This window comes from Arctopsyche grandis, chromosome 9, assembly GCF_051622035.1.
Source record: "Arctopsyche grandis isolate Sample6627 chromosome 9, ASM5162203v2, whole genome shotgun sequence".
Taxonomy (NCBI): Eukaryota; Metazoa; Arthropoda; class Insecta; order Trichoptera; family Hydropsychidae; genus Arctopsyche; species Arctopsyche grandis.
Genome location: NC_135363.1, coordinates 19,895,896 through 19,904,398, shown reverse-complemented (window position 1 = coordinate 19,904,398; position 8,503 = coordinate 19,895,896). Strand labels below are relative to the sequence as shown.

Genomic DNA, 8,503 nt, shown 5'->3' with positions numbered 1-8,503 from the left:
AGTTTATATTTTGTAAAATAAACATTTATCGAGACCTTTGTTATATTTCTATAGGTGATATATATCATTTTCAGATCTTATCATAGCAGTTATTTAATATATTAAACTCATTCCATTGGTTGATTTCCAACTGTATTTAAATTGATGACGCCCGAAGTGATTACCAGAGATAGGCGCGGAAATGCGCCAGCACAGAAAAAAATGGGATCCAATCATTGATGTATAATACACATAGATGGGCCCTGACGTGTGATTTTGGTCAGAGATCTTGTCTTCACTAACTGAGGGGTGCGGGGGGTTTAACTAGCGGGGAAGTAAAGGTTTTTTTCCCTACGACGCAGCGGTACCTACCGACCTACTAAGAGAAACTGTGCATGCGCCATGTATTTTGCATGCGCCAAAAGGGAGACCAGTATAAGACGTGAGGGCGGATCTAATGTATTATACATCAATGGATCCAATTGTCAATTAATACTTTTTTTTTAGAAAAATTTAATTTTAATTGAATTTTTTAAAAATTAAATTTTAGATAAATTTAGAAATTGACAAAAGGATCCCATTTTTTTCTATACTGGCACATTTCCGCGCCGATCTCTGGTCATTACTCTTACAAGTAAACTCTTAGATTAAAGTGTTTTTGGGGAACCCAATAGAAAAGTTTACAACAATAAATTTTTTTTAGCATGGCTTCGAATCGATATTTTTTTCGGTCCTGTTTTTGTTCCGGTTCAAGTAAAAAAAAAATATATTGGTTTCTGGTTTTGGCTTAGCTCCAAGTGATTAATTTTTGAATATTTTTATTTCTATTAAAAAAATATTTTCTACCATAATTTAGTACTTGTACAATAGCCCGGTGCCACGTTCTGAAACCAATGGTTATATGGTTATAAATTTATAATATAATTATGAGAATTGTGTCTAGATGCGTCACAAGATCGCAAAAGATTTCAATGCTTACAACTTGAATTAATTTTTCCGTCAAACAAACGCAGGGCTGTTCAACCTTAAAAGATGCACGTGTTCAACACATTTCAATGCAGGCGTGTTTCTACATCAGAGGCATCATTTGGGGGGGGGGGGGGGGCAGCCCCCTAGATTTGAACGGGACTATCCACGTTGTTTAATGCATTATTATGAATTTAAATTAAAATTCTAAACCAACAAAAATAGTATATTGAAATTCTTTAGAACACTGTCAGGCATAATAAACACGTCGATTTTTCTTTCTATATTTTGTTTTGTTGTTTGTCTTGCTTTGTAAAACTCGTATCCTTTAAAAGTATTTTAATATTAGTTTTATTGATAAAAATATATAAATAAAAAAAATGATTTAAAGAAATAGTCAAAATTCATATACACAATTTTTTTTTAATATAACACCCCCCCCCCCCTAGAAAGTCATTCCTTACTGGTCAATAATTTAACCCCCCCCCTGGGAAAAGCTGAAATGACGCCGCTGTTTCATATTAAAGATTTTAAAGTCAAAAATAAACAAGAACCCTATGGTATTTCTGATATTTGCCGTCAATTGACAATAGTGTAGTGTTTCTTTAATTTTGAATGGCACAATGATAGTTCCAGTAATTTTAGATATTTCAAAGCAATATATGTACTGAAATAATTCAGTATTTAAAAATGTATTGAATAATATAATGTGTAAAAGAAATATTATTTAACAACAATGCATTTCATAAAATATTATGTGTCGATTGTTGTAATTTGGATAAAAGGAAAATTTCATTATGTATTATGTTTCCATATTCAGAATGGATAATGTTATTAAAACAACAAAAAAATGTACAAAATTTGTAATATTAAATTTATAATTGATATAATTAAATATAATTCAGCTATTTTCCATCAGTTCCGTAAATAGTTTTCAGCGGCACAGAATTGATAGACAGTTCGATTAAGTTGTTGCCTAAATAAAAATCGGTTGCTATAATGTTTGCCTTTTTCCACCAATCATTTTGCACCCAAATCGTCAAATTTCTATTAATTGAATCTGCCATTTTGCGCAGATTATTTCTAGGATTAAATATTATGTCTAGAGCGGACGGGGTCAAGTGAGCCATTACTGCCCACAAGGGATTTCCCTTAGGAGCTGTGGGTGGTAGCGGTTGAGATACCACTCCTTGAATGTAGGTCTTCAGATTTGAAGGGGTTTGCTTGTCACCCCACATTTGCCTCAAACGAGGCCAAATCAAACTGTTCACTGTAAAAAAACGAATTTTAATGAAATACACACATTCATATTAATAAAATAGCAAAAGAAAAATAAAACGAAACCTGCAGCAGCCGAGTCTTCAGGGTAACAAATTATCAATCTTCTACCGCTTTCCCAGATATCTTTCATTCTAGGTCCATCTAAAAGATGTAAATTTGCTTTTGATCTTGGAACATTAACTTCCTGGTAATCTACCGCAATATCTTCGAATTCTTGGTACAACAAGTTCAAAAGCATTCTATGTCTTTTAGACCTCATTTTACCATCAAAGTAAAAACCAATCGGTAAACGATGTATATCGAGGATTACTACCTGTAATTATAGTATAATCTTAAGTGTCATACAAGGCACTATTAATTATACTGAGCAACATAAAATAATACTGGAACGTAGACTTATCAATCTATACTAAGTTTGACTCGATTTTTAGTTTTATTCGAGTATGATAATGATTTATGCTGGCTTCTTCTCGTTTATGAGATATGAAATTAAAAAAAAAGCACAATTTTTACAGATTTTTGCCTTTTGCAGTCAATAACTCAAAATCTAGTATTGCTGTGCCAAAAGTGAGTATTGGAATCAATAGTCAGATGTTTTTTCTATTGATTATGATTTTAATTGATTTAAAATACTTATAATTAATCTAACTAATTCTAAAAGTCAATTTCGTTTTAAAATAATTTAAATAAAATAAAAATATATTGATATTGAAAACCAGCCCTTGCAAACGTAGTTAAATATAGAACTAGTCCAAATAAATGCATATGATAGATCGATAAAAAAATGTTTAAAAAAATATATAGGTATTTTTATAATTTTAAATCTGCTAGATAATTAATTATATGTATTTTAAAGCAATAAAAATGAAAATCAATAGAAAATGCATGACCATTTATTCCAATACTCATTTATGGCACAGCAATCCTAGATTTTGAGTTAAAGACTGCAAAAGCTAAAAATCTGTAAAAAAAAAATGCGCTTTTTGTTTTGTAAAAAATGTTTATATCTCATAAACGAGAAGAAGCCAAAACAAAAATCATTGTCATATTCGAATTCGGTGCGCTCCGTTCTACCAACTCACAACATCTTGAGTCTCGTTTTCTCAACTTTTCGTCTGCTTAAACTGGAGTTTGTATATTGTATACCAAAATGTTTTTTTGTATATATGTATGAATTATCTTTAATAGAAAAGACATATTGTGATTAAAATATTTAAAAAAACGTTTAAAAATCATTTCTTTCTACATGTATTTAATAGTTAATGTTTATCTCGTAAAATAAGTATTTCACTATACAAAAAATATTCGTATATGTGTTTTGTATATATACAAACTCGACGATGAAGTACACCAAAAAAGTTGGGAAAGCGAGTCTTGAGATATTGCAAGTTGGTGGAACGAGGTAGACCCATTTTAATTAAGTGGGTCAAACTTAGTAAAGATTGATTAGTTTCCGCCTCGGTAAGAAAAAAACGCGACTTTTTGTTGCTCAGTGCTATTATCAGAATATCAGTTTCAACCTCATTTTTTGCAAACTTTAAAAACCTCTTGATATCACGAAGCAAAGGAGTCAGGGCAGTTATTTTTATGAGATCGTGATTAATCCAAAATCTGAAACGTTATGTCTTTCATTAATCAATATTTAAGAACTTGATGATTTTTTAATAAGTTTACTTACCTGTCTTCGAGAACGTCGTCGTCTTGATGGTAGTCATCATCGCTAGAGCTGGCGGTTCCTTCAATTGGTCGATAGTATCCGATCCTGAAATCCAAATATCTTATTCCGAAGACTAATTGCGTCCAAATGTCATGATCTTGGGTCAAAACAAAACGGTTAAAACCTTCACCCTTCAATACCGACACGTTGCTATTGTATGAACCAGAATTGTGAGTTCCAGGCAATAGCAATTTCGATAGGGGAATATTGGACAGTTGATTCCTGGAAACGAAATTAATTCCATGTATTGGTTGTATTATTCCTATATTATCTGAAGCAAAATCAAGGCGCGTGTGTTACATTTTATCATACATCCAAGTGGGTTGAATTTTTAAGCAGTTTGTATTTTGTAAAATGTTGTCTTTGAAACTGGCGATCCAGTAGGGTAAGCAATGAGGTCCTGGAATGACAGAATGCTCTGTTTCTGCTGACTGAAATTTAAGCGTTAATAATTCGATAGCTTGAAAGTTAAACCAAAACCATTTTCTACTTTAATACGTACACCTTTGTCCCATCCCCCGGGCAGTTTTGGTACGTCTAATACAATCTTTGTGCGATAAAAGTTCCATGGATGGTCTTTGACGTTAATTTTCACTAAAGGGGTAGCCGTTTGTATCACAGTAGGATCAACTTCAAAAAGTCCTACCTATAATAAAGCGACGTATATTTTAAGCCTTATCAGTTATATGTAGAGCAGAATCGCATGAAAGAGAGCTCGAAAATGTGATGACCCAATCTGGCTTTTCGCCACAGTGCTGGTCCCAATTGAGCTCCAAATTACCAGGATAGTCAGTCAGAGAAGACACTGTGATGTAGACGGGAGAACATAATGTTTCTGTGGAAAAGATTATAAGATGAAAATGTCATTGTAATTTTGATTTATGCCCATCACCACACTTAATCAAATTATCACTTTAGCGATGGACACCAATGGTAATTTTGTCATCCGTTGTTTTTGTTGTCCATCTATTTTAGTCTGTCTGGCGGATGAAGGGCATTTAAATTGCGAATCGCGGTCATACGACCTCAATGGCTATCTCAGGCAATGATAGTGAAGAAAACTTGAGAAGTTTTTCCATCCTTGTTTACCGCCACCCAAAGTACTAGTCATTGGCCATTTAGATTCTAAAGATAAAAAATCAGAATCCTGTAACATTACTGAGTATATTTTGTATCCTCAATAGAGCTATTCATTAGTTATTGCTAGCAATGTCTACAGTTACCGTTAATTGGTATTGATGTATTACTTGAATCCAAGTGACCAACGACTATCACAAGGCCAACTACTGTAGTGCTTCTTTGACTACATTTTCTCCACAAGTTTACGTGATATTTCATGTTTGGCAGATAGATTAAAGCTATCAATGTCTTGAATGTCAAAAGAATGATTATAAAATTGGGACCATATTGACTTCAGCTACATACAGTTGAACTTTTCAGCTGATGATAGCACGCATCAGCGCGTATGTATCTACCTTTTGACTGTTTGACCAACATAACGGGTAATTGATGAATCTATTCAATAAATGTCGTTGACTCACTGGATTCAATGGCAGATGAGTGCTGAGCGATGGCCAACAACACCACAACGGCAGACCACAATTTGATACTTGGAACCTTTGAACGATACAACACTGGGGCATGTTTACGGTGTTTTGACACTTCCGCTGTATTCGCGGTTGGCAAAGGCGACATCACCTCACTCCGCTGACTGTCTGTCAGTTACTGGACGACCATATGTTGTACAAAGTGGTACAAGGGTCGTCCAAACTCGAGGAAGCTGCAAATTAAGTAGCCGTGAATGCAAAGCGCACTCGTGAAGTGTGTTTAGATGAGTACCAAGAAGATGAAAAACTCAAAATGCAAAAGAACGAGCTAAAATTTTGAAATATTTGAGGACAAAATCATCGTTATCATTTAACCCTGTGAGTGCTGACGTTTTTTCTGTGGAAAGCCCACCACGCTGAAAATTTCGCCAACATTTCCAACTAGAATTATTTAGAAATCCAATAGATAGCAGGTAAAAAAATTGTAGCTAATCCAAACAAACCTTAGATCACTACCGATTTAGTGATCTAATCTTAGATTTCGAGTTTTGTAAAGATGTGTTTAGACTCTAATATATCTTGCAACAATATAAAATAAACAAAAGAAGTTTATTAAGAGGGCTGTACACCCGAAACCTTAATTTTGTTGCCGTTCCTTTCTTCGATATATACATATCGAAGAAAGCCAGCAGTTTGGCTTAGTGATAGCGTATATATTTAGCATCACTGAGGTCATAGGTTCGTGTCCTCGCCACTGCTGGTTAGATTTGGGGGTTTTGTGACTCTAAATCGATCGTTTCTCTATCAGAGTTTGCCAATTTTATCTGATCATTGCTGAAACGGTTCCTGAAAATTGGTATTAAAAAATCTAATCCCGTTGTCACAAAAATCTGCCTGTGTATAATTTGTATTAATTATACACAGTAATCTGAAATCCATAGATGTCACTATGATTATTATTTCTGATTAATTGTTATATTCTATATATTCTGATTGTATATGTATGTATTACTGTATTTCTGATTTCTGATTGTTTATGTATTTCATTAACGTACACCCGTCGCATTGGAGCAAATCTGTAATGGCGAGTGTGTATTGATTTGTGACAGTAAAATAAAATAAAATAAAATAAAATATGTTGAGTGAATGTATATATTGAGTGAATGCGACAATATATATATATATATATATATATATATATATATATATATATATATATATATATATATATATATATATATATATATATATATATATATATATATATATATATATATATATACTGAGTGAATGCGACAGTTGCGCTTCGACCAGATAATAGGTTTCGTATTCTCCAATTTTCTCCGAAACCCTAATTTTGTTGCCGTTCCTTTCTTCGATATATATATTGAGTGAATGGGACAATATATATCAATATATATATATTGAGTGAATGCGACAATATATATCAATATATATATTGAGTGAATGCGACAGTTATGCTTCGACCAGATAATACGTATTTTAAATCGACAAAATCGAGGTTTCGTATTCTCCAATTTTCTCCTCCGAAACTGAACCAATTTTTCAAAAAAATTTCATCATCGGTATCAGAAAGATATTTTCTATGGAACTGTCTGTATTTTTTTTTAATCGACCGTTAAATAAGCACGCTGGATTCTTTTCGTGGGTGTAAAAAAGAGGCGATTTTATAGATGTTTGGCGGCTCCTAGCTCCTATAAAAAATAACTAATAAAAAAAATAAAAGCACAGATGCATGCCAATGGTGAATATCCATAGCATATAAAAAAATAATTTCTCTAGTGCCATAATTGAGGAAGGGAGAACTGTAATACGTTTGTATGGACAAGGCGCTGGTGTCCAGCCCTCTTAATGAATGTATTTTTCCAAAACTACAATAGTTCCATCTTCTTCATTGTTGTTAACCAATTCATCGCTATAAGCGTACCGGTGCACGCTCCTTCGTATTTAAGGCTAAAGCTGGAAATTAATTTTGGTTACTTTACAGCGATATCTAAAAATATCCTGTGATACTAATGATATTGAAAAGAGTCAATATTTTTCGTTAGTTTATGATATATTCAAATAGTGTCAAGGGTTAGTACTAAACACATAATAAAATAATCGAAACGGTTTCTACAAACGCGTGGCGATTATTGTATTAATTAATGTATTTTTCCAAAAACTAGTTCTATCTTCTTCACTGTTGTTAAAATGTAATTCTCACAATCTAAAACACTCAGCAGTTAGGGATTTCCATCGAGAAGTTCTGCTATGGTTATAAATTCAGAAATTCCGGTGTAAACCAGTCTTTGTAAGCGTTGACAAATGATTGACACGGATAACACGACCCATGTTCAATGCATTTTTTTTCAATGCATTTTTTTTCAATGCTACCTGGAAAGGCTCAGATTCTTTTTTACTTTGTACATGCTCAAAATACAACGCCTGTCAGCATTTTTCAGGCCCATGGACTTGTTGGTCAGCATTCAAGGGGTTGAACCTTGACATTTTGACATATTTCATCTAAAAAACTCTCCACTCTCTTTTCATTACATAAATACATACATCGATAGTCTTCTAAGTTGATGTTGAAGTGTTGCGTCAATTGTTTATCATTCTAAATAAGTCTGTGTATGTCGAGTATTTTGCAACATTTTAGCATAGTCAATGTTTCACAAGCTTAAATCCAAATCTTGTCTGCTCAGGGTCGACTCCACTATGATTGATTACCAAATGAAACTAATTCAGTGATAAAATAATGTCACATATGATAATTTTACACACAGTGTAGCATGATAGTAAAATATACTATGTATTTATGAACTTAAATATTAGTTCATAAGAAAATCAATTGTGAGTCGTCCATTCAAAAATTCGTTGCTCATGTTTTATCTTTCTCCTTTAAGGGGCCAAATAAGAACTATCGAAATGTTTTCCTAGTTATCTATTTCACTGCGTCATAAGTTGACGGCATACGGAAATGTTTGATAGGAAGTAAAGAGAATTGCGT

At 33.0% G+C, this 8,503-nt stretch overlaps 1 protein-coding gene across 1 annotated transcript; it reads right to left on the bottom strand.

Annotated features, from left to right (window-relative positions):
- Positions 1 to 1,794: 1,794 nt before the first annotated feature.
- On the bottom strand, positions 1,795 to 5,665 carry LOC143916842 (PI-PLC X domain-containing protein 1-like). Its single transcript, XM_077438090.1, has 8 exons — positions 5,485 to 5,665; positions 4,675 to 4,778; positions 4,446 to 4,589; positions 4,244 to 4,374; positions 3,905 to 4,165; positions 3,747 to 3,837; positions 2,290 to 2,539; positions 1,795 to 2,215 (listed from the first exon to the last, which is right to left on the bottom strand). The coding sequence occupies exons 1-8, from the start codon at positions 5,636 to 5,638 to the stop codon at positions 1,851 to 1,853; spliced, it is 1,500 nt and encodes a 499-aa protein (XP_077294216.1). The 5' UTR covers positions 5,639 to 5,665; the 3' UTR covers positions 1,795 to 1,850.
- Between the last annotated feature and the right edge of the window lie 2,838 nt (positions 5,666 to 8,503).

Coding starts and splice junctions, on each gene's coding strand:
- LOC143916842 (XM_077438090.1), bottom strand. CDS start 5,638: ATGTCGCCTTTGCCAACCGCGAATACAGCGGAAGTGTCAAAACACCGT. Junction 4,779..5,484: donor CTCATCTGCCATTGAATCCA/GTGAGTCAACGA, acceptor TCTTTTCCACAG/AAACATTATGTTCTCCCGTC. Junction 2,540..3,746: donor TAAAGTTTGCAAAAAATGAG/GTTGAAACTGAT, acceptor CTATAATTACAG/GTAGTAATCCTCGATATACA.